We start from the raw sequence: 26,828 nt of genomic DNA on the forward strand, positions 1-26,828 counted from the left end.
TCTGGTTTTATCCAGATCATGACGCGACACAAGTAAATCTGCTTCGGTATAATAAAACTCCTATTTACTGGCTATGAGGACAATAGCAAGTTTATTGTCCCCCTTGACAGCAACTATTTCCCTCGGCTGTTCCGCAGGTTCCCTCGGCTTTGCTATAGGAAATAGTTACTGGCTTGGGGAACAATCTTGCTATTGTCATATTAGCCAGTAAATAGGTGTATAATATAATGTCAAAATGCAGAAAAATTATATAAACATTCTGAACATCAAAGAAATTCAGATCCTCTTAAGAGGTTAACTTTCATTTTGTTCTCAACAGGAAAAAATGTGTCTTATAATAAATTATAACATCAAAACATGTAAAAATAGAATGAAAAGTCATGAGAAGTCAAAGTTCAGATAAATAATGAAAGCATTTGAATAATGAAAGTATTTGAATAAGAGACCAGTGCCAGGTATAAGGTATATATGTCCAGTAGATGTAGATATATATAGCACACATAGCAAAAGTAATAAGAATTTGACACAAAGTGGTAGCAAACACCACCTTATAGTTAAAATATATGTAAAATAAAAACAATAATACTGATTCCCATGTATCACAGTAAATGCACAAAATAGTTTGTATGCTGTATTCCTCTCATTTATGGTAATAACATAAAACAATAAAGAAAAACAGTGATAAAAAAAAACTGCTGGGACAGCCAAATTGCTTCATTTTACACAGATATTCAGTTTAAAATACGTGTCCACTATAAATGTGTTTTACTGTAGAGAAAACCCTCTCTACCATATGGCTGGTACTAATAACCACAGAAAATCCTCTCTACCATATGGCTTGTACTAATAACCACAAACTAACAAAGTGTTGCCATTCAACATTGCCATTTTGTCAAGTTCAAGGACATAAAACCATACCATAGCAACATGCAGGCATAATTTACACTACAAACTAGAGAAAAACTTTCCCATAAATATAAACATTTTACTGGCATTAACAAAAGTTATGAATAAGTAACCTCCATGCCTTCAGATTTTTTTCTAATTTGTATACTTAATAAATATGCAAAAATATCCACTTCTACAGCTGTACATGTATTACAAATGATGGACGTATAAATGACTTCTACTCTCTTTTTAGACTAGATAAAGAAAACACTGGATATCATTCATCAGCGATTGTAACAATGCATTAAATAATGTTTTAGAACATGGATATTCTTTGTCAATGCCTTTGAGCAATATATATCTCTAGTAAACATGTCGGTCATCATCGCTTTATGGACGCGGCTTGTTTGGCTTCCTCTGGTGTCACAACGATGACCTTCTTCTTTTCCTTCTCCGAGGCCTCTTCTTCACGGATTGCCTTCATCTGAGCGAGGTCTTCCGTCAGTTTCTGCTCCTTTTCTTTTCGTTCTTTCTCTCGTCTCTCACGACGAGATTCTATCACTAGTTTGGCGCAAACTTCTAGTGGTGCTTTTTCAACAAATTCACTTCCTATTAAAAGATCAATAAAATAAAATCCGTTACTAAAAGGTTTTGCTAGCATTGTCCTCAGTTTTGGCATAACCTTCAGAAGCAAAGTACAGTTAATTCTCAAATTAAAGCCATTTGATTCATTGCCATTCTCGCAATAATAATACTACATTTTTTAGGAACACTTTTTTCCTGCAATGAAAAATTTTATTTATAACCCAACTGATAACCTACCAGGTATAATAATTAAGCCGGGAAATTTAAGAATTAAATAAAATAATTTTCTTATAACATGAACTCTTATTCATTTTTCTGATATATGGTTTTAATTTTACTGTAAAAATGATTTTACTTTTAGTTATGGCTTCATGAGTTGACTATCTCGGAAAACATCCAAAATGCATTGGGGCAAAAATTCCAGAATCAGAAAATTTTATTTCAATACAACAAACACAAATTCTGTAGAGCTTTTGACCCACATTTCTTATTAACAAAAGGTGGTGGTTATTAAGAATTAACTGTATAGTATTTGTGGTTAACTGATGATTAACTATACAATATTGGTGGTTTATTGAGAATTAACTGTTACAGTATAGTATTCGTGGTTTATCAAGAATTAACTGACAGTGTATAGTATTGGTGGTTTAATGAGAATTAAATGTATAGTATTGGTGGTTTAATGAGAATTAAATGTATAGTATTTGTGGTTAACTGAGAATTTACATTATAGTGTTGGTGGTTTATTAAGAATTAACTGTATAGTATTTGTGATTAACTGAGAATTAACTGTAAAGTATTGGTGGTTTATCGAGAATTAACTGTATAGTATTGGTGGTTTAATGAGAATTAACTGTATAGTAATGGTGGTTTATTGAGAACTAACTGTATAGTATTTGCAGTTAACTGAGTATCAACTGTATAGTATTTGTGGTTTATTGAGAATTAACTGTATAGAATTAGTGATTTAATGAGAATTAACTGTATAATATTTGAGGAAGCAGGATTCTCAAAAACAAATTTAAAGATTACCAGATTAGAAAAATACTGCATGCAACACACTTATACTATATAATGTTGGTAGAGAAAGAGATATGATAGATCAAAGAGAATATATGGAATACAGAGCACTATAGCCTACTGGATATGTAGACCAGCTCAACACCTGCTGGATAAAACATAAGGTATAGGGCTAATTCATACATCCTAATCATAGCTTACTTAGATAATTATTGCATCATTAAATATAAGAGAAGGGAAAATAGAGAAAAGTCTACCAGGAAAATAAAAATGCAAACGAAAGACAGAAAATAATCATGCATTGTTGGGATATATATAATACAGTTGCCCTTTTCACAAAAAATCTTAAGTTTTTACGTAAGATTTTAACTTAAGAATCTCTTACGACAAATCTTAAGTGTGTTCCACGAACGCATTCGTAGCAGATTGAACTTAAGATTTTACTTACGACAGACTTCATCCCTAGCAACGACTTCAATATGCTTTATAATCCTTAAAAAAGTGGGTGAAAATAAAAATACAACTTAGTTTTCAACATTTGTCAGCATAACAAACATTATTGACAACAAACATCGAATGCAATCGTTTGTGAAGCAAGGAAGTTAAAATCTGACGTCACAATCACAAGTCTGACGTAAAAGTAGGTCATATGAAAATCTTAAGTGAAACTTACATCGTAAATATTTCGAGTGTATTTCATTTAATTTTTCAACAATGATTGTGAAATAATATAAAATATAATTGGAAGTTGCTTTTAAAAGTTCAATTTAACGTGTATTTTGATTTTTGCCGTTTTATTTTTACAATAAAATCGGTTTTAAAATACTTAAGAGAGGGTTGGGGCTCTCGTAAAGTTACGACAGATTTTGCACTTACGACTTTCTTAAGAATTTTTGTGAAAACGATTTTTATCATAAGTTTTAACTTAAGATAAAAATATATCGTAAGATTTTTTGTGAAAAGATTCACAGAATTCTACAGTTTGACTATTTAAGGTTTGGGAACTGAAGCCTTACTCTTTGTTTGTCCTTTCTTGTTAGATGCATTTGCTGTAAGCATTCAATCAAACATTTTAGTGAATACATCTTATATAGTACACCAAACAAAAATAATGACTCAACCTACATAAATGTTAGAATTTTCGAAATACTAATAATAAATTCCTCTAACTGCATCAGAATAAATGTTTTTCTAAGTATAGCTTTGGTACACTCTGTTATATGCTTCTTTGGTTACTTTTTAAATTCCAGCAGCTATTTTTATTTGGTTGAGCTGAGGATCACTGACCTATGAGTTTCCTGGCCTCCACTCCGTCAATGATGGGGTTAAGCCACGTAGACTGTCGTAAGTTAGGTAGCCCTGTAGCCCGTGGTGTGTATATATAGAACACCAATTCCATAACCTCAGGCTTTAACAACCCACGCCTGATCTGCTGACCTGAACATTGGAAAAGACATATTTGTTTTTACAGTTCAACTGTAACATAAGATACAAAGTTTTTTCCTAAAAAGTACAGTGTAGCATAAAATTGTGATTCTGTGTTAATTTCTCTCCAATCACTTCCTACCATTGAACACAACATCTATGGCTTCATCAATCTCGGAAGCAGATGGGTACATGTCACACTCCTTGAAGAACGACTCCAAGTCCCCAATCTCCAACTCAGAACCAAAGGCTTTCTTATCAAACACACTCTCATACCCTACAAAAGAATATTATCTCAACAGGTTTAAAATCTCTTTGTTTTTCATCATGGACATCAAAAATTGTAAATTAGAAATATTTTGTGGGACTTTGCTTGACAAAAATAATCTTACGCCTTCTCATATCAAGGTACTCATTCATTTCGCTGAGACTGAACGGGGTCTTTGGTCGGTCAACTCCATGCCTGAGCTGACATTTCCTGAGCATGCTTTTGTATTCTTTCACCATTTTAGGATAAGCTGACCCAAGCCAGACACACTGAAAGAAAAGAGGAATACCAGGTCAGTCTGCAAGTCCTCACCAATTCAAAGGCATGTATGCATGTCTTCATCAAGTCACAGGTAAGTCTGCATGTAAGTCTTTACAAAGACACAGATAAGTCTGCAAGTCTTCATCCAGTCACAAGTTTGTGTGGAAGTCTTTACAAAGTCACAGGTTAGTCTGCAAGTCTTCATCAAGTCACAATTTTGTGTGGAAGTCTTTACAAAGTCCTAGGTAAATCTGCAAGTCTTTGCCTAACCAGAAATTTGTGTGCAAGTTTTTACAAAGTCATAGGTAAATCTGAAGGTCTTTACTAAGTCATGCAAAAAAAATTGACCAGTATTCTGAACCAAGTCATTGGGCAAACCATTTTTTCCTTTAGAGAAAAAAATTACCTTTGAAATAATATACCAAACACAGTCAATAAGTTGCATGGAGGTTTTTCTAACTTTGACCGACACAATACTGACAACAGCTTTTGCATGACTGAACCTTTATAGATCCATTGTAACCTCTAGGAAGGAAGTTTTGGTAGAAGAAAGTCTTAACATTCATTAGTCCCCAGTGCTCTTATGTCTTAGCTACATTACACATATAAACAACAGAATGGCGAGTCAAAGTAGTCACAAATTATTGTTGTTTACTCATTTTAAATAGATACTCAAAAATTAGTACACATACAATATTTGATATTGTGAGTTTGAACATGTCAACATAAGATCATCAAAATAGGTGGCAAAAGAATAGAACTTGGTATACTTATTAAGCTAATATGTGAACATGTATTAACAATTATGACACAATGCCTACTCATCAAATAGTACCAGAAAAGACAGGGGGTAAAAGAGCTTTTTTTGATATTACATAATAGTCTGGCAGAGTGGAGAAAATCTCTTAATGTTAAACATAAATGAACAATTTCTGAAGAATGCTGCGACATGACAGAGATCATCATTATAAATTCCTCACAGAGAACTAATTACTGCCCCACTGGGAATTACTGTTATTTCCTCAGACCATGTAACAAACAAATGATCAGAAATCGTTATCCAATTTGCAAAAAACTTGAATATTACTAAAAATGTCATCAGCGCATAAAACATTTGTTTTTTTTTAACCATCTGTCTAATTGCTAATGAATATAGGAAAGAGACACTAACGACTGCATGCGGCTCTCTCTCTTTATATTTTATGTAATAAATTACTGATTGACATCAACGTTTCACTGGACGTGTCAAAATGACTTGATGTCCTCTATCTCTAGTGGAACCAATGCACCAAAAAATAACATAAAATATGTCTCCTATGTTGTATGTAAATCAGAGTCGGACCAATTCTTTGTACGAGAGACGTTTGGAAATTATTGAGACATTGTGTTTATTCTTCTTTCTACTGAACGCCTTTTGTTAAAAATTGGCATATATACATTTAACAATCACTAAGAATTAATAAAAACATGAAATATTTCATAATTTTTTTTATTTCTTCTTTTCAGTGGTATACTAATGTGTCATGATATTGGTACCCGGCACAGTCACAAAATTATATAACTGAAAATATGTAATGCCTACCTTCAAACTCCCTGTGTACCCATAGTAAGAGCAAAAAGTATTTCAAGTTATATATATATTTTTTGAATTTTATTTTGACTTCATTTTCTGCAAGTTTATTAGAATTTCCATCAGAAAATATGTAATGCATACGTTCAAACTCCCGGAGGACCCATAGTAAGAGCGAAAATATTTTAAGTTATATGTGTATTTTTAAAATTTTTTTTGACTTCATTTTGTGCAAGTTGGTTAGAATTTCTATCAGAAATAAGAAAATCATTGAAAAAAAATTTCTTTTAGCATGGTATAAAAATCTGATTATGAAAACAAAATGGATTTTGATGTCAAGGCGGTGCAGCATGCATACCTAAAATTTGTGTAGCACTATGGAGAACTCTTGTCGAGACTATATGACAGGCTAAAACAATAACAATGTGAAAAAACATGTCTAAAGGTTTGATAATTCACTTGGTTATTATTATTATTTTTTTTTTACAAAGAATTCAACCAGAATCAAAAAAAAAGGTCTCCGGAAAACCATCAATTTTCACGGACTTATTAACGTTGACTCGCGGTGCAAAAATCCGTACTGCATATGCTAAGTCAATCTGTATATGATATACTACAACTGTCATGTAATTTAACATCGGGGTAGGAACAACACAGGTTTTATTTTTTTAAAGGATCGTTTAAGAAAAGAGAGAGTTGAATTAATAGAATGTTATATGTGATGACAAAGAAAGAAGAGTTAATGCTTCCCAATCGTTTCAACATGAGAAAGATCTGAGGCTGGCATGTGTTAAAATAATGTAGCGAAGCTGCTCCAGGTCAATAGACAAATGCAACTATATATCTTCACCGGGACTTATCTAATTATCCTATTCATTTCGAAATTTTACATATTTCATTTATTTGTTCTCGATAAAATGTTGACAAATTTTCATGAATTTATCTCTTTTCTGTATGGAGTAAACATAAATGTCTCAATGATTTCCGAACAGCCCTCGTAGCTCAGCATAAGGACCCCGTACTACAGAACATCAACATAAAAACATTGAAATAAAAGCTAAACAGAGAAATATAGAAATGTTAATTAAAAACAATTTGACAATGATTACAAACAAGGGGGAAAAAATGATTTTTTTTAACAATTCCGTATGTCAATATAAACACAAATTTAATGTTCAACCCACAAGATAAAACGAAGTCATTATTTTTTTCATATCTGAGTTTCATCAAATCTCCAAATAAAGTTCAAGTGAGTTCTACAGGCATTAAAAGATACTCACCTTTCTCCTAAGCCTTTCAAACCTCTTTCTGACCAGGAAACCTCGTATATATCTTTGAATGTGAGTCGCAGCATTAAACATGTCACGTTTTGTAGGACCAGTCTGTTTCGGATGATAAATTCTGAAAATCATTGTAGAGGTGAATCTGAATGTTATTTGAACATGAAGATTTTCACTGACATAGACCCAAGAAGGATAACTCTGGACACTTACTGATAAATGTCAACATGGGGTCCAATGGAGGAGAGTTTCGAGGCACTTCTCTGGTAATTGAGCGTATTACTGTCAATCAAGCACAAAGTCAAGTGAAGCGTTAACACCACAGCCCAAATGTGTTACATATCATACATACCAAAGGAAAGCATTAATACACAAAAACATTCAAAATTAAGCTAAACTAAAATTGTTACAGTTTTAATTTCAAATAAAATAATTAAGAAAAAAATTACCAACCCAAAATGTTTAGTTCATAATTCTTTTTTATTAAAACTGCAGTTACTGTTGCAAGCTTTAATGAATATTCATAATGCCAAAATAAAAGTATATACATATATATATATATATTAATACATTCAAAACTGTATGCTATTTGTAATTAGTTAATGAAAGAATTACAGCAGATGAAAAAAGGTGATTAATTTGAAAAAAAAATCCATTTTCCGATTCATTTTATCTGCCTTATAGTTGCTTGCTCAATTAGTGTATTTTTTCCTGTCAATGAAAAGAACATTGAAAATCAACTATTTATTTGCTCTGACAGTTTTTTTTACATTATGACATATGACCGAGTTTCTGATATTTTGCCGTGTTCTTACTTCTCAACCAGTGCCTCCATTTTCCTCTGCCTCCTGTCGCTATTTTCATTCTGAATTCGTTTGAAGTTTGCTGCCCACTCTAAGTGCTCCTTTTTTAATCCCGTTTGTTTGTAAATCTGAGATTTCCTGATCATGTGACCTCTGTATCGCCTGTTATATTAAAAAAATAAATGTGTGTTCAAGTTGTCTCCCTTCAAAGCAGTTTGTTGCAATTTCAATGGATTTTTTTTTTACATGTGTAGTGGAAATTTTGCTCAAATAAGTTGTAACTGATCACTGTGCTCAATAAACTGACAAAATGTAACAATCAGCAAATATGAAATGATCACAACCCTTCCTTATTAGGAAAATTTGTTATTGGTCCTGAGTATTTTATATTACTTTGTGGACAAACTTACTTTTACCTGAACATAACAGAATAAATATTCCTTGTTTTAACGCTTTGAATACCTCTGAATTTCTACTGCCGCCTTTCGTTCATCTTCAAGTCTTTCTCTTTCTTCTTTCATTAGTTTTTTGTAAACATTTCTTGCAACATAACCTCGGAAAATTCTGCAATTATAAAAAAAACAAGAGGCCCATGGGCCACATCGCTCACCTGAGCACATTGGCTAGGCAAAAGCACAAATCAGTTCAGTATTGAAAAGATTACCTGGGGGTGGGGGGGGGGGGGGGGGGGGTGGCTTGAATTTTAAACTACCTGATGATGCTTCCATGTCAATATAACAAATGGCTTTATTATACTTGAGAAGATTTTAAAATAATTTTCCCATATATTCCTTTGTAAAAATTTGATCCTCCATTGTGGCTCCTCCCTATCCCAGGGGTCATCATTTGAACTTGAATCTACACTACATGAAGATGCTTCCATATCAATATGACTAAACATAGCTTTCCTGTACTTGAGAAGAAATATTTTTTCTATATGTTCTTATGTAAAACTTTTGATCCCCCAATGGGCCCCATCCAACCCCTGGGGGTCATCATTTGAACAAAACTGAATCTACACTACCTGAGGATGCTTCCATATCAAAATGACTAATCATGGTTTGCAGTTCTTCAGAAGAAGATATTTCCCTATATATTTCTACTTAAGACTTTGATCCTCCATTGTGGCCCCATCCTACCCACGGGGGTCATGATTTGAACAAAATAGAATCTACACTACCTGAAGATGCTTCCATATAAATATGATCAATCAGGGCTTTGCTGTTCCTGAGAAGAAGATTTTTAAAATTTTTCCTATACATTTCTATGTAAAACTTTGATCCTCCATTGTGGCCCCACCCTACCCCTAGGGGTCATGATTTGAATAAATTTGAATCTACACTACCTGTGGATGTTTCCATATAAATATGAACAATCTGGGCTTTGCTGTTCCTGAGAAGAAGATTTTTCCTATATATTTCTATGTACAACTTTGATAGTCCATTGCAGCCCTGCCCTACCCCCAGTGGTCATGATTTGAACAAACTTGAATCTACACTACCTGAGGACGCTTCCATATATATAAAACACATCATGGCTTTGCTGTTCTTGAGAAGAAGATTTTTAAAGATTTTTCCTATATAAATTATTTCTATATAAAACTTTGATCCTCCATTGTGGCCCCACCCTACCCCTGGGGGTCATGATTTGAACAAACTTGAATCTACACTACCTGAGGACGCTTCCATATAAATATGACTAATCATGGTTTGCAGTTCTTCAGAAGAAGATATTTCCCTATATATTTCTACTTAAGACTTTGATCCTCCATTGTGGCCCCATCCTACCCACGGGGGTCATGATTTGAACAAAATAGAATCTACACTACCTGAAGATGCTTCCATATAAATATGATCAATCAGGGCTTTGCTGTTCCTGAGAAGAAGATTTTTAAAATTTTTCCTATACATTTCTATGTAAAACTTTGATCCTCCATTGTGGCCCCACCCTACCCCTAGGGGTCATGATTTGAATAAATTTGAATCTACACTACCTGTGGATGTTTCCATATAAATATGAACAATCTGGGCTTTGCTGTTCCTGAGAAGAAGATTTTTCCTATATATTTCTATGTACAACTTTGATAGTCCATTGCAGCCCTGCCCTACCCCCAGTGGTCATGATTTGAACAAACTTGAATCTACACTACCTGAGGACGCTTCCATATATATAAAACACATCATGGCTTTGCTGTTCTTGAGAAGAAGATTTTTAAAGATTTTTCCTATATAAATTATTTCTATATAAAACTTTGATCCTCCATTGTGGCCCCACCCTACCCCTGGGGGTCATGATTTGAACAAACTTGAATCTACACTACCTGAGGACGCTTCCATATAAATATGACTCATCATGACTTTGTTGTTCTTGAGAAGAAGATTTTTAAAGATTTTTCCTATATATTTCTATGTAAAACTTTGATCCTCCATTGTGGTCATGCCCTACCCCCAGGGGTCATGGTTTGTACAAACTTGAATCTACACTACCTGAGGATGCTTCCATATAAATATGACCCATCATGGCTTTGCTGTTCTTGAGAAAAAGATTTTTAAAGATTTTTCCTATATATTTCTATGTAAATCTTTGATCCTCCATTGTGGCCCCGCCCTACCCCCAGGGGTCATGATTTTAACAAACTTGAATCTACACTACCGGAAGATGCTTCCATATAAATATGACTCATCATGACTTTGCTGTTCTTGAGGAGAAGATTTTTAAAAATGTTTCCTATATATTTCTATGTAAAACTTTGATCCTCCATTGTGGTCACGCCCTACCCCGGGGGTTATGGTTTGAACAAACTTGAATCTACACTACCTGAGGATGCTTCCACATAAATATGACTCATCATGGCTTTGCTGTTCTTGAGAAGAAGATTTTTAAAGATTTTTCCTATATATTTCTATGTAAAACTTTGATCCTCCATTGTGGCCCCGCCCTAGCCCCGGGGGTCATGATTTGAACAAACTTCCACATGAGTTTCATCTTTCCTGACCCTATGGTTCTTGAGAAGAAGATTTTTAAATGTTGCCATTATTTTTTCACTAATTCCTAATTATCTCCCCTTGAAAGAGGGCGTGGCCTTCATTTGAACAAACTTGAATCCCTTTTACCCAAGGATACTTTGTGGCAAGTTTGGTTGAAATTGGCCCAGTGGTTCTTGAGAAGATGTCGAAAATGTGAAAAGTTTACAGACAGACAGACAGACAGACAGACAGACGGACAGACAGACAGACGGACAGACAGACGGACGCCGGACAAAATGTGATCAGAAAAGCTCACTTGAGCTTTCAGCTCAGGTGAGCTAAAAAAAACCAATGAATGAAAAATAAAAGAACACCTAGCCTAGTTATACAAAACTTAAATGTATATAAAAACATTTGCGCTGGTTGCATGACACAAAAATTTTTTTTAAGTAATATAGCTCTCCAGTCAAAGGAGGAAGATTTATACAGACCTCTGGATGTCTACTGCTGCCTTGGCCTCAAACTGTGTCCGAGCAGCAGCTGCTTCTTCATCCTGTCACAGATTATAAAAGATCTCTATGTAAGTAATATATGATAAATTTGCAGGAAAGACCATTTTGTAGTTAATAGGATTTCCATAAACTCATCAGTCAAGATGTAAAATTAAAATATTACCATAAAATTTAGTTTTTCTTTAAGTAAAGCATTTAATCACTTTGCAGACAGTTGTGTGTCATGTAAAAAAAAATCCTTTTTTAAATGAAAATTTTAATTTTAAAGATCTAACACCCCCCCTCCCCCCCACACTGTTCCTTACCGGGTCTGGTATCCGGGACACCTGAGCGATAGGTCGACCTATGTGAGCTATTGACTGCAGTGAAGAGTTGGAAAACTTGGAGGTTGTAGAGATGAGACTTTTCTTTTCCTCCATGGATGGCTCATGTTCATCAAGAAAAGCCACCTTCTTGGTTTCATTTCCCTCTTGTTCTTCACTTGGTTTCTCTACAAATTTTGGAAAGGTAAATCATAATCAGTCATTTTGTGGGCTTAACATGAATGCTTACCTTTATTAGGGATTTATTTTAACATTTTTGTATCAACTTTCTTCAATCAAAATGTTCTTTAAAAATAACATATTTTGATGTGTTTGTGATTCCTCTGCGAAGCAGAGAGGCTATTATTCTTGAATCAGTGTATAACATAGCTTTTATGTGTGTTCTTATATCAATGTACAATGTTCTGTAGTGTCTGTGTTTACAATTTGACAATATCTGCAGCCCTCTGTGAGGCTGTTCTGGGAGTCACTGACTTACCCTCCAACCCTATTTAAGGCTCCCTCTGGTGGTCATTCTGGGAGTCGGTGACTTACCCTACAATCCCTCTATAAGGCTCCCTCTGGTGGTCATTCTGTGAGTTGGTGACTTACCCTCCAGTCCCTCTATAAGGCTCCCTCTGGTGGTCATTCTGGGAGTAGCTGACTTACCCTCCAGCCCCTATATGAGGCTCCCTCTGTTGGCTGTTCTGGGATTTAATGACTTACCCTCCAGTCCCTCTATAGGGTTCCCTCTGGTGGTCGTTCTGTGATTTGGTGACTTACCCTCCAGCCCCTCTATAAGACTCCCTCTGGTGGACAGCCGACACACCTGGAGGGAATCCATCAGACTGTCTTCCCTGCTGAACTGGGATCCAGGGGGAGCAGACACAGTGTCCTTCCTTAGATCCACCACTGGAGAAAAAGAATTGTATAAATTGTAAAGACATCTTTAAGTCAAGTAAAGAAATTGAGACATTACTTGTCAATATTGGTACTAAATAAAACTAGAAATATGTCCATAGGACATGAATGCCCCGCCGAGGGTATATTAGTAATGCAACATTTTAACACAAATTGAGAAAAGTGAGGTCAAGGTCAAAGGAAAGGTAAAGGTCAAAAAACATTGATGCAGTTGAATAGCTCTCATCGGTATGTATCAGCATATGAAGTTTAACACTAATTTAAGAAAAGTGAGGTCAAGGTCAGAGGAAAGGTCAAGGTCAAAAAATGTTGATGCAGTTGAAAAGGTTACATCAGTATGTATAAGCATATGAAGTTTGATGAAAATATTATGAATGGTTTCTTTAAAAATGAGCTAAACACTAATTTAAGAAAAGTGAGGTCAAGGTCAAAGAAAAGGTCAAGGTCAAAATATATTGATGCAGTTGAATAGCTCTTATTGGTATGTATCAGCATATGAAGTTTGACACTAATTTAAGAAAAGTGAGGTCAAGGTCAGAGGAAAGGTCAAGGTCAAAAAATGTTGATGCAGTTGAAAAGGTTACATCAGTATGTATCAGGATATGAAGTTTGTTAAAAATATCTTGAATGGTTTCATTAAAACTGAGCTTAACACTAATTTAAGGAAAGTGAGGTCAAGGTCAAAGGAAAGGTCAAGGTCAAAAAATGTTGATGCAATTGAATAGCATACATCAGTATGTATCAACATATGAAGTTTGATTACACTATCTTGAATGGTATCTTTAAAACTGAGCTAAACACCAATTTAAGAAAAGTGAGGTCAAGGTCAAAAGTAAGGTCAAGGTCAAAAAATGTTGATGCAGTTGAATAGCTTACATCAGTAGGTATCAACATATGAAGTTTGATTACACTTTCTTGAATGGTATCTTTAAAACTGAGCTAAACACTAATTTAAGAAAAGTGAGGTCAAGGTCAAAAGAAAGGTCAAGGTCAAAATATGTTGATGCAGTTGAATAGCTTACGTCAGTAGGTATCAACATATGAAGTTTCATTACACTATCTTGAATGGTATCTTTAAAACTGAGCTTAACACTAATTTAAGAAAAGTGAGGTCAAGGTCAAAGGAAAGGTCAAGGTCAAAAAATGTTGATGCAGTTGCATAGCCCTCATCAATATCTATCAGCATATGAAGTTTGATAAAAATATCTTGGATAGTTTCTTTGAAACTGAGCTTTGAACAGAGCTAAACGCAAAGTGTGACGGAAGGACAGACGGAAGGACGGAAGGACGGAAGACGGACATGACAAACACTATATGCCCCGGCCATATTCATGGCGGGGCATAAAAATCAATTGAAACATAAAAATGTACTTCTACTGGGTCAAACTAACTACAATTCACAGTTAATTATTTATGAAGATTGAAATAAACTTCTGGCTATTTTACAAATAGTATTTGAGCAGCTTTAAAATTCCATAAAAGACAAAAAATATGTTTATTTTGACAGTCAAGTATGAGAGACCAACAATAAATTTTTTGCCTTTTTTTTTGTAATTTGGAATTTAACAACCAAGAATTGAATTCCAGATAGCTACTAAAGACAAAAAATTATTAAATTATCTTGTAGTAACATTTGATTTAAAACTATCAACAAATTATTTTTCACATAATATTTAGTAAGTGAATATTAAGTTTCACATGATATACAATTCAAAACTGAGAAAACAATTAAGCTACCTTCATTAGCCAACACATGTAACTCTAACACATTCCCATTACCTAAAACTATACAAGCTATTACAAGAGTTACTTGTATTACACCATGATAGCTGTTTGTAAGATATTATTGTTATATGAATTACATTACATGATTGTATCACTTGCTTAAACTAGGATTCTGGCATTTTTATTTTGAAAATAATTTACAGATTGCATTTTTATTTTTTCAAGCCTGCAATTGTTAAGTGAAATTTTTGAGGATTTTATATTTTCTTTAATTGGCATTAAAAATCTGTATCAGTTTAAATGATTTTTAAGGTAAGCACAATTTCCTTTACATTGAACCTGTATGCATCAGAACAAAATATAACTGTACATGGTAAAAAACTACACCTGCTACTCAACAATTGATTGAAACACATTTACTAACACATATACAGAACTATTTCCATTATGATAAACTGGTATCAAACATACTCAGAGAAAATGATTTTCTCTAGGTAGACCCGCCCTACTATCAAACATTTAATTATCGTTTCCCATCATAGTCTTTAATAAAACAATGTGAACCACTTCTTTTTACCTTTTAATGGCTTTTAAAAATCAACAGACAAATTGTTCATGCCAAGGTATCTATTGACACAAGCTGCACGGAGCTAACACAAATAAAATTAAACAGCGTGCACTTCTGCACAGACAAATTTTGTAGTGAAAACTGCACTGTCATTACAAAGCAACACTGAATCTACTCAAATCTGCTACTTTATTAAAGGAAAGTAACTATCTTTTCATTTTCTGGTGGTAATTTTGATACCAATTATTAAAGTTAATTTATCACTCTAATTACCCGTTACAAATTCAGCAATATTGGAACCTTCAAATATTACAAAACAAATAAGAACTTTGAGTGTATATACACAAATTCTGTTTACTTTTCCATAATCATATGGTCTCATTTAACACAGGTCATCATACTTTGAAACTTTGCATTAAATTCAATCATGTCTCTATATAATGATAAATTACAATCTTACCATGCTCCATGAAGTGTCGTGGACTTTTTACTCTCCTTGCATGGTGCTCAAGTCCTGAGTTGTAAGTTTCTCCATGTCTCGGTGACACACCAGGCTGATGGTAGGGACTAGGGATAGAGGGTGGGGTTCTAACAGGAGGGGCTCTCCTAAAATAATCATTCTGTTTACGAGCCATTCGTAGCACCTGGGCAGACACACTTTGTGGACGGCCTGGCATCCTGCCGGCACTCCTGCCCACTTTAGTGGACATACTGTTAGGGAGGCACTCAAAGCAATAGTTCTCCGGTTTAACAATTGTCTTATACCAAATATCTCCCTTCTGGAAGAGACCTGTTGATTTTGGTGTCTTCTGATCGGGGAGATACTTCTCAGAATCCACTTCCTGTAGCTCTACATCAGGAGTAAAATTCCAGGTCTCTGATCGACTAAGGACCTGTAGGGGGCGCTGTCTAAACTCCTGCGGTGTTGGTGCCCGGCCTGCAGATGGCACTGATGTGACTTCTATGTGGACCTGTCCATTGTGTAAATCCTCGGTGTGGAACCGAATTGGTTGTCGTGGTGCTATCTGATCTTCCTCAAGTGTTGTGGTGGTTGTCACAGAAACATTGTCATCTTCCTTGATGATACCAATTATTCGCCCCTGATCATCGATGCTAACAGTCCCCACACCAGGAACATCTCCTAAATCCTGCTTACCCTCTAAATCCTCGTCCTGGTAATAAATATTACAACTTTTACATTTGTAGGGAGAACATTTGGATTTTATTTTTAATCTCAAAAATCCTCTCCGTATTCTCTAAAATATTATTTTGATGCAATTAAATCAAATTTAATCATGTACTATTGCTTTAGCTTTAAATAAAAGATATTTTCTTAAATCAGACTGTTATATTTTCAATAAGCTGCTTTACATGCCCACTGTTTAAAATATGTACCTGTAAATCTGGTGTTTGAAAATGAACAGTTGGTTGCTGAGCTTGGTCAGGTTCTGGTTGGTTTCCGTGGAGATGGTGGTCCTCAGAAACTTGTTCTTCCAATTCTCCTTTGACTGGTTCTTGACCATCACATGTTGGCTGGTCCTCTGGTATTCTACAGAAAAAGAATGAACTGTAATGATTGTGACCACACAAAGTCAAAGAACAACCATTAACAACTTTTGGCTTCAAATAAATAAATATTAGTGAACACATCCTTGGCAGGCTTTTAAAGTGACTGATAACAGAGTGTTTTATTTGAAACTTCCTTTTGCTTCAACAAGATTTAAATGTGATAAACATTAGAATATCTAAAGTGAATATATCCTGTTTAGGGAAAATCTGATAAAACAGTAGAAGAAAATCATCCACAAACTCCGAGCCAAGAACTTTGGTTTTTATTGTGCTACTTGTATACAAGGTTATCAGTGGTCGGAAGTGCCTGACTATTTACCTGTAATCAATTAAACATAACTCTACAATGAACCAGTTTTATCACCTCTGGCTGTGACAAATTAAAGGTTTAAATACAGGAGTTGGGCTCTTATTCCTCTTTTCTTGGTGCTCTGTTATGTTAATCTGCTCTCAGAAATACTCTGTTTGAATTCTGGCGCTGGCTGTTAGGCGTTAGATTGAGGTAAAATGCACAGAGGATTAGTAGGGCTTAAACTGGTCAAAAGTCACACAACTAAAGGTGTAGAGCTAAGTCACCTTTATGGTGCCAAGGGTCACATATAGATAAATATTGTATCTATTCAGCCAAAGACGGTGCTCTAAATTTTTGCAGGTAATTAAGCAACATTGTATTTACAGTAACAAAAATTTTTAGAGTTGACACTGCAGTTACTAAATTTCTACAAATTTTCCTTATAAGCCTTCCTTGTCTGTTCTATGCAGAATTATATTTAATATTTAGTGCAGATGAAACAAGACATTACATAATTATTAATAAAATATCACTAATTCTGTAACCTGTTTAATTCATATTAAAAAAAAACATACTAGTCGCATTTAAAACAGCACTTAGCTGTATTGAACTATAACAAATCACATTTAATCTGTGAAAAATTAAACCTTACCCAGATTAGCCCAATTTCCAATTGATAATTCTTAAACTTAAGCAAAGTAGAAATTCCTGCTCTTCAACATATTATTTCTTTACAACACTGGGAACTAGAAATCCGGTACATTTAAATGATGTTCAACACTGAAAATTCCCTTTGTTTACATCAAATCATCCAGGTACTAGTTACTTTGCCTTTAACCAAAACTTTATCAAGAAAAATTTGTAAGATCTAAGAAAAAAAAATTTTAGTGACATAAAAATATTTTTAATTGGTTGAATAATTTTGAAAATTAAAAATAAAAAGGTTGAAAGAAAAAAAAAGAAGACAAATTCTATAATAACTGATTCAGGAGTAAAAGAAATTCATGCATTGATAGAGAAATAAATTTGTCTGTAAAAATTCTAGTGCAAGTAATGAGAGATAAAATTTTGTGACTTACTCGTCAACTCGACTCTCGGCCCTTGTTTCTGATCGGGATCGTGTCTGACGACTTTGGGCTCGACTACCTGCGTAAAAATAAAACAATCAGAACCAGGTATACAAACAGTGGGTCCTTACAAAGCCCTCTCATCTCCGCGGCCAGTTCTAGAGCCCGTTTATCTGTTATAGCGTGTAAATTATAATGATGGGTTCAGACGCTCTCTAATCCACTTCAACAACATGATATACAAGTTTTCTGTTATTTTCAATTGTTATGTACATAATGTAATACACGTGTTCTTTGCATGGCTATTTTCTGTATGCTTAGATAAGAAACCAGAAAAAGTTCTTTCTGAAACCAAAGACAATCACTTTCTTCAAATATCAAGAGACAGTCATTTAAAAATATTTGTTTATAAAAATTAAAAACTTCCTTCACCTAGTTTTTAATGAATAGTAAGAAATGAGTAACTTGACATTCTCCCACATTTAACATTTCAACAAACCATCACAACTTTGAGTTAACAGTTCAACACTCACATCATCAAACACTGATGTAATGCCTGCTGATTTTTACAAAAGAAATTAAAAATTTTCAATAACCAATATTTTGTTAACTTTCCAGAACTATATGTTAAACCTTGTCTCTAAATATAAAAGTCAATATTCTGAAATTTAGTGTCCAAACAAAAGTAAACTCAGGAGAGACTTAAGTACACAGAGAGTGTTTGGGTACCACATCTCTCATATATTTACATTTACTATCTGACAGTTGTAAAATAGATTTACCTTCACTCAAAGTTTTGCAAATTTTAAGTAATAGAAAAATATCACTTTGTATCAGTTAATTGAATCTAACTTCAATTTTGTTAAATTTGTAGCTTCTAAGTCTTGTTTATACATGTTCATTATTTTGTAAAATTTTAGTACATAAACTCTGAACAACACTGCTGTCTTTGGACTGTTATCTGAGGTTCCTAAAATCCAAGTTCTCATATCATACTGATATTATATTTTAAAATCTAGCTTGAATAATTCTTGCATTGATTCTTGCAATTTATCAATAATGCTGATCGAAATAAAGAAAAATCTCCCCATGTGAAGATTTTGCATGAGATGAATGAAACCTGGAAATGCATTTCAGATAAAATGAATTGAAAATCTGTTATTTAATGTACATTTTCCCTATATTTTGAGACTGAAGAAGATCTTTGTCATGGTTGTCATAATTCTGCTGAATTTTTTTTTGTTTAACTCAACTTTGGCAAAAATAAATTTTCAATATATTTAAAATGTCTATAAAAGTGATAATGCAAATGCATATATAATAAAAGCTTAAATATTGAAAATACACTGGTTGAAAAAAAAATTCTTTCATTTATGTGCACTTAAATTCTATTAAAAATACAGTAAAACCTCATTATCTCAAACTCTGATTTATCATATATTTACTCCTTTATCCCGTGGATATCACTCATGGATTTTTTTCTTTTCATATCCCACTGCAGTGATGTCACAATGGGTTTTGCGTGAAAGTGATGAAGTAAAAATAATGTGGAATCATGCAAAAACTGTGTAAAACATTGTTAATAATGTATTATAAAACATGTGATAAAAAAATCTTCCATGATTTGTGGTTAGATATGAATTTTATCCAACTTGTGTGTTTTTTATCCCCTTGCTAAGGCTCGTGGATAAAAAAAAACACACAACAGTACTGATTACTCATTGAATAAAAATCATATCCAACAAAAAATCATAGAAGATCCTATATATATCCAATGGTTTGATATATTTAGGGTAAATTACATAAAGAATATGTAAGTGGGACTTTCAACTCACTTTGACATATCCATGGCATTCTAGATATGGAGTTTAAGATAACAAAGTTCTACTATTTTTATAAAAGTGATACTCGATAGAAAACAAGTTGGATAAAATTCCAATCCAATCACAAACTACATGTGTAGTAGATCTTATATACTCTCTATTAAAAGGGTCCATATCTTGCTCCTTCTAGCACAGTCCTTAGTATGTTTGTTCATTGTCAAAATTGTGCCAAAATTTTAACCAACAATAATATAATTCTTGATTTTCTATAGTTCAAAAAGTTGTGCTATTTTTTAAATATGCCATACAATCACATACAAACAGAATCTGACTGTAACATTTAAAGGACTTTATGTCTAAATTTGAAATACCTGTAAGTTATATGATTCCAACTAGGCTATCATGACACAAAGGTGTAATTTTATTATTAAAATTCTGACATTTTTGACATAAATGTGTTTAGGGAAAACATCAAATGAATTTTCAGAAATGAAAACTGGCAAAAAGCTACCTAATTGAAATCCACCACCAGAGAAGTAAATATTTAAAGCAGTCACACTAATAAGCGATCTCTCTTAAAAAGAACAATTAATTACAGTGGCGCCGCGTTTATCTGGACGCCATTTATCCGGACGCTTCACCATCTGGACGATATTTTTTGGGAACCGATTTTTCCCACGTTATTTTGTCTCATTTATCCGGAAATTCGCGTTCCGTATCTGGACGGTCGATTTCTACTACAAATGTAATACTTCATTGAAAAATGACTCGTTTATCCTGACGGTAATTTTTCAAAACAAACTTTTTCACACTTATCACGACTAGTGGTAATTGTTGTAAAAACACTGGCCATGCAGTCGGATTGAAGGCGGTTACCTGTGACCTACAAACAATAGCGTGTATAATTAGCGTGTGTTTATCCCAATTAAATCAACGTTTATTTTGAAGCTCGAAGAATTACGCTTACACTGTGAATTAATTAAATAAAAATCCGTTTAAAATCATATTGCTAACCGTATATTCATCAGTGAATTCATGAGAATTTTGAAGAGTTGTAAATAAAATGAACAATGAATTATGAGCGATTTCGTAATGCTCTTTATCATGTTGATTGCATTAGTTTAAAATACGATATTCCATTTCTAAAAACGTAAATGCATTAAAAACACCTTTTTTCCCACAAGATAGTTTAGAATGGTACATGATTGAAGAAATATCTTTCTATTTAATGTACTACAGTCCATAAACGTATATTACTTTAGAAAAATAATATTAAACTGGCGTTAGGTATAGAAGTTGATTACGTTTTTCAAGGTATTTTTTAATGATCGAAATTCAAACTTAGCGTCTGCAGAAAAAATATTGATAATCATGAAGATGGCTTGTATTTATGCTTGGAGAGTGTTTTTTGAGAAGTGATTCACTTATCCGGACGATTCATTTATCCGGACGATTTCGTTGGGGACAGAGGCGTCCGGATAAAGGAGGCGCCACTGTATTACAATGAAAACAAAAAAGAATACTGATAGTGTTACTAACGTCAATCCTTCAAATTCAAATACATGATTATTATGATCTCTGACATTTAAAATGGACACCGACAATGTTGGTCACAATACTACATCTTATAAAGCAAAAATTAGAAAATCATCCTGTATAGCCAAACTAAAATCATTCTAACCTACCTTTTCCAAAGCGAATGTGTTTTTTATTCACTGAAAAATCACAGCAATATCATGAAAAAAAAAACCCTTCACATTCTGGGTGTTAACTGAGAGACTAAATTTTGTAAAATTTTACAACTTCTTTTGATGATTTTTACTTAATTTTAACTGGGAGTCTGTATTTTAATGGAACCTGTTAACAAGAATTTCAAAATGCCAGCTGACTCTTACATTCCACTCAATTTCTGTCAAACTCTGACCCCACAATAAATGCTGGGTGTTATAGAACATTCTCATTAAAAAGAAATTCAGATACCTCTATGAAAACTGTGCCTACCTGTCTTATTCTAAATAGGTTTCCAGGAGGACAAACACTAACTAGACCTTTCTGATAAAGTCAGAGGAAGATTAAAGAGATTAAGAGTTAGTGATAATCCCTTGGATTATTAAAGGCCAGGGCAATTTCAATCAGTGGAAACACGGTACTATATCAGAGTCAAGTATTTAGAGCCCCCATTGATATATATAGTTCATGTAACCTATTTCTATAGCTATTTATATCCTACATACATGTTTATATATTCCAAGTTTTGACAAAACTTATTTAGAGTTATACAGATGTAAGAGAGGAGGGCTATGGTGATTGACCACAACTTACCATAAGAATGATTCCTTTAATCAAGTCCAAACAGAAACATTGATTTGTAAATGGAGGATTTGTTCATATTTTATCTGGACAATAAGTCTAAAATAAAATTTGTCTATGCATGTATCAGTGAGTTAGTAAAATGTTATTACAAATATGGTTATAAAATGCTATTTCTGGGGACTAAATCAAATGGTGCTTGTTCAATATAACATTATAGAATTCAATGTATGGCCTTGATCTGAGGCTTTGACCTTGACACACCTAGATAAGAAATCTGTGACCCATATAGTCAAGCTTAGAGGCAGACCAAAACAAAAAGGAAATGCTTCAATAACATCCCCCCCCCCCCCAATGCTTAATGGATAGAGAGGTGAGGGCAATAAAGTTGGCATTAAGTTGCTACTTACAATGCTGTATAAAGCAATTTGAAATCCAAGATATTTTTTTAAAATTTCCCTTCTTTTGGTCATAAGGTACTTACTATACTGAGTCAAATATCCAACTCACAAACTAAACAAAAATGTTTTAACAAGTTCCTCTTTGTTCATAAGTTACAGAGGAATATCTCAAATTTGTCAAGTCATTGAAAAAAAAATTTAACAAAATGGGCAAATATTTATCTCATTTTAAAGTTTCATTGATAATCCTTGAGAATCACATAGGATGTCTTTCTTCAACAGACGGGGTAATATTGCAGGGTATTTGGGGGTCCAGTACTGATAGTGGGCTTAAAATGTAATTCAACCCAACTTAAAAAAGTTACAGCCAAATAAAGCAACGTTCCGAAGTCCAATTACCCCCAAACACTGCAAAAAAATTTAAAAAAAAAAACAAACACACACACACACATTCAAGGTTCCCAACAAATTAAGGGAACTTTCAAATTCCAGACAGCATGCTTAAATTTGGAAGGAGAGTGAGGCAGTTTTATTTTTTTAAATGAAGATAAGAGCTCCTTCATATTCGTTTAATTTTTTTGTTACGTCATTATTTGTAAGTAGGTTTACATACCAACAAAGTTTAATTCAACTGGCTCCTAAACTCTCAAGGTAAATAGGAATAAATATGCTCTAATATGACTGTTTGTTTTACTTATAGAAGTAATGTTATCCTCTAGGATTTAGTTGCTTGGTGGGGCAAATATTTTCATAAACTTTTCCTATCAAAAAATAAATGCAACCTCCTGTTTTTATTAAATAATGTGTATATTTCACATAGTTTAATATCTAGAACTAGCTGACATAGCTACATTTTACAAGGTCTCAGACTGAAATTAGAAATATAAGGTACATGTACATCATTTTTTTGATATTTTATTTTTGCGACCAATATCGCTGCATTTATTTGCAAGACACAACTTTTGCATATTACCTACACAAAAGATACATTGTAATTAGTGTTACCTGCTATTTTTATTGGTGCAACTTTTTTTTCTGTGAGGACAACTACATAAAACTCTTGTTTTCGTGACTTACGTTATTTAAAGAATACAACGTATAAATAATACCTTTCTGATAACAGACTAACATACAAAGAAGTAAATACCACAGTGAAAGCAATATAGACTTTGTCCTTGAGACAGATAGCTTCAGATTGAAGTAGATCACACCTAGAATTTGAAAATGTCTGACCTTGAACTTCTTTTTGTGATTTAAAAATCACAAAAACATACAAAGAAGTAAATACCACAGTGAAAGCAATATAGACTTTGTCCTTGAGACAGATAGCTTCAGACTGAAGTAGATCACACCTAGAATTTGAAAATGTCTGACCTTGAACTTCTTTTTGTCGACCTTGGGATAAAATAAGCTAGGATCAAGTAAACTTTATGTGTCAAGTTTATGGCTTCCCATAGAAGAATTATATCAATTTGACTACAAAGCTTTTACTTCAGTACAGTTAATAAAAATACGGCAAAGTATTCTATTTTCTCTACAAAGTAATTACTGTGGAATTATTACTATTATTAGTTTTCGTGGTTGCTCAATTTCATGGAATTCATGGGTACCTTTCATCCATGAATGAACATCCTTCACAAATTAATAAAGTATAGTTGCCAAGTCATATTTGTTAGTAGGTATAAGAGAATACACGGAATTTCATTCCCAAAAACCTGTAAAATTTAAGCAATCCACGAAAATTGGCACCAACAAATTTTAATGATTCCACAGTAAGTTACATAAAAAAAAACATACTTAAAGAAGTAGACTTTTCTTTAATATACATTCCAGATATATATATCAGTTACAAGAATTTATTTTAAACTTTTATAAAAGGAGAGTTATTTTTTGGATTTTAAAATTATAGTATTTTTTTGTCTTGGGCAAGTATCCATTATCTCATGCAAATAAAAAAATAGATTACCCATCATACTCTGCAGAAGATGCATATCAACACTCATAGAAATTGAATACATAATTGGACTACCTGTGATAATATTGGTGTCTTTTAAGGTGAACACACATAGAATATCCTGGCTTCTATCTTTTATGTTATACTAGTAATTTGTCTTACCCGTCGTTACCTTATTTTACCTATAAGGAATCTTAATATAACTCTGTCTTGAACTCTGATTGACCTATATATTATTTTCTCTTACCTGCCAGTGAGCGCGGTGCTGATGACACAATAGGAACATACTCCATGGGTACAGGGGTGGTGGTGTCTGTAGTTGGGTGACCAGTGTGCCTGCTACCACTCAGAGAACGAAGGAAATCCTACAGAAGAGCAGGTCATCAACAAAAGCTTTAACTAGCAGAAATAAAACAATGAACAGTTAAAAATAAATCATTATGGTTCAATGTAATGGCTCACCTCATCCAGTAATATAGAACTCATGGATCCCATTCTGAAAAAACAGAAACTCAATTATTTTCTGAAGTGCAATTCTTTGTCATTCATTAAAAATAAATTATAAAACAGTACCCTGTGTTCCAGTTCTCTATAGGTTGTACTCTCATCAATGAGTCCACAGCTTTAGGGTCCATCTCCGTCATTGTGTTTGTCGCCGCCTGAGACTCCACTCTGGTGTTAGAGTCACTCTCCTGTAACCAATTTTACACTCAGATTTATCTCCCTTATCTCATTACTAACTAAAATATACTGCTGGAGTTAATGTTTTTGCTCAGTTACACTTTTTTCTTTTCTGAGAATATGTTCTGCTCTGTTATTTTGTTCATAATAACATTTTCCTGTTAAAAGTTGTCCAGAAGTAATAACCTTCTCTATTTTCCAGCGTTCCTGAACAGAAACGGGAGCAGTTTTTGGCCTTTTACCAGCATGTGTCGCACCAACTGGACGTTTCCCTTTCATTTTCTTGACATATGTATGGTCTCCAAACTTTGACTTTTGCCACCTGAAAGAAAAAGAAAATCCTTAAAATTGTATTCATTTAATGACATTAATGATTTGCCAGAAAGTCACAGATTCGTACTTACTTAATCATACATTAAGTTAGCATCATAAAAATCTTAAGGTTTTACATTTATGTCAAAAGAATTATATGTTTCCATGAATTAACATACTAATTCTATATCAAAAGCGACCCAAATATGGATTTCTACATATACAAAAAAAGAAAAAAAGAGAGCAAATACAGTATTTATATTTTGTTTAAACTTTAATGATTTCACGTCAGTTATGAAATGATTTCTCTTAAGTTTAAGTACTGTATGACTGATTGAATGCTTATCATAAAACAAATAAAAAGACCATTAACTCATCTTTTAGACCATTTTTAATTACATATGACTACATACTTAGCACGTTCTGTGTCTGGAATGATCTTCCCTCTCCAGTCAATGGCCTCTGCAGTCCTACTGGGTGTGCCTGACCTTGCAGATTTTGGGGGGTGGGGCTCCAGAAATTCAACACCATGGGGAGGGTTGTGGGGAGAGAATGATGTATGTGGTCTTGGTCTGTCAGTTCTAGATTGACAAAGGTAATTGGAAAGTTAGGGAAAATACAAAGCAAAATCATCAAATGAGTAGTGACAATTAGTGACATTAACTCCTGTGAACAGGTAACACTGCTCTGTTATGCCTGACATTCATACTAATTCTGTAGAACTGGGTGGAAAAGCTGCCTTCATCATCAGCAAATACAACAGTACTAGCTATACTCATGTTTTACTGTAGTTATCAACAATAATATACAAATAAATCTGGAGCAGAGTAATACTCTCCAAACCCCACTTAAACTAAACTTTATTTTCGCAGTAAAGTGATTTAATTTTTATAAACAAGACAAAATTTTCATGAATTTTGGCTACTGCTGTACATTATCTTTTACAAAACAAATACATGCGAGAATGAAATTTTCGCAAGCAAATAGTCTTGGGTAATTACTTGAAAAAAAAAAGTTCTCGCGAAGAAAAAGGGATTTACAGTATAAATGAAGGAACTGTTACATAGAACAGTAAAGTTTTCACTAAACTTACGCAATTTCTGGTGAATTTGATCTTTGTATTGGGCTGGGTGACCTATGACCTGTAGCTGTTGCTGGGCGTGACAGTGGTCGCCTGGATACCGTGTTACTGGCCGGTTTTCTGAATCCCGGACTAGGCGCTGGGGCAAGCTAAGGAAGGTAAGTGTGAAAAAATTAGCATAACACATTAGATAGCAGATCTTCAAAAGACCAAAATAACAAGTCTCTTTATTCTTAATACTAGA

The 26,828-nt window shown here is 33.6% G+C and overlaps 1 protein-coding gene across 1 annotated transcript in view; it reads right to left on the reverse strand.

The window, feature by feature from the left end:
* Positions 1–298: 298 nt before the first annotated feature.
* LOC133179172 (uncharacterized) overlaps positions 299–26,828 on the reverse strand; it is a 37,125-nt gene continuing 10,595 nt past the window's right edge. The window contains exons 4-25 of the mRNA XM_061313955.1: positions 26,597–26,733; positions 25,917–26,084; positions 25,378–25,513; positions 25,084–25,202; positions 24,973–25,006; positions 24,758–24,875; positions 18,035–18,101; positions 16,490–16,643; positions 15,555–16,266; positions 15,368–15,394; positions 12,664–12,792; positions 11,884–12,068; positions 11,558–11,619; positions 8,563–8,664; positions 8,113–8,262; positions 7,511–7,579; positions 7,298–7,418; positions 4,311–4,455; positions 4,061–4,195; positions 3,781–3,930; positions 3,510–3,542; positions 299–1,497 (exon numbers count right to left, since the gene is read on the reverse strand). Of these exons, the coding sequence (XP_061169939.1) occupies positions 1,271–1,497; positions 3,510–3,542; positions 3,781–3,930; positions 4,061–4,195; positions 4,311–4,455; positions 7,298–7,418; positions 7,511–7,579; positions 8,113–8,262; positions 8,563–8,664; positions 11,558–11,619; positions 11,884–12,068; positions 12,664–12,792; positions 15,368–15,394; positions 15,555–16,266; positions 16,490–16,643; positions 18,035–18,101; positions 24,758–24,875; positions 24,973–25,006; positions 25,084–25,202; positions 25,378–25,513; positions 25,917–26,084; positions 26,597–26,733 (3,180 nt within the window). The 3' untranslated portion in view covers positions 299–1,270. The remainder of the gene's footprint in view (positions 1,498–3,509; positions 3,543–3,780; positions 3,931–4,060; positions 4,196–4,310; positions 4,456–7,297; positions 7,419–7,510; positions 7,580–8,112; positions 8,263–8,562; positions 8,665–11,557; positions 11,620–11,883; positions 12,069–12,663; positions 12,793–15,367; positions 15,395–15,554; positions 16,267–16,489; positions 16,644–18,034; positions 18,102–24,757; positions 24,876–24,972; positions 25,007–25,083; positions 25,203–25,377; positions 25,514–25,916; positions 26,085–26,596; positions 26,734–26,828) is intronic.

Source organism: Saccostrea echinata, unplaced genomic scaffold (genome assembly GCF_033153115.1).
Source record: "Saccostrea echinata isolate AGI-Se365-2 ecotype Australia unplaced genomic scaffold, CSIRO_AGI_Sech_v1 ptg000004l, whole genome shotgun sequence".
NCBI lineage: Eukaryota > Metazoa > Mollusca > Bivalvia > Ostreida > Ostreidae > Saccostrea > Saccostrea echinata.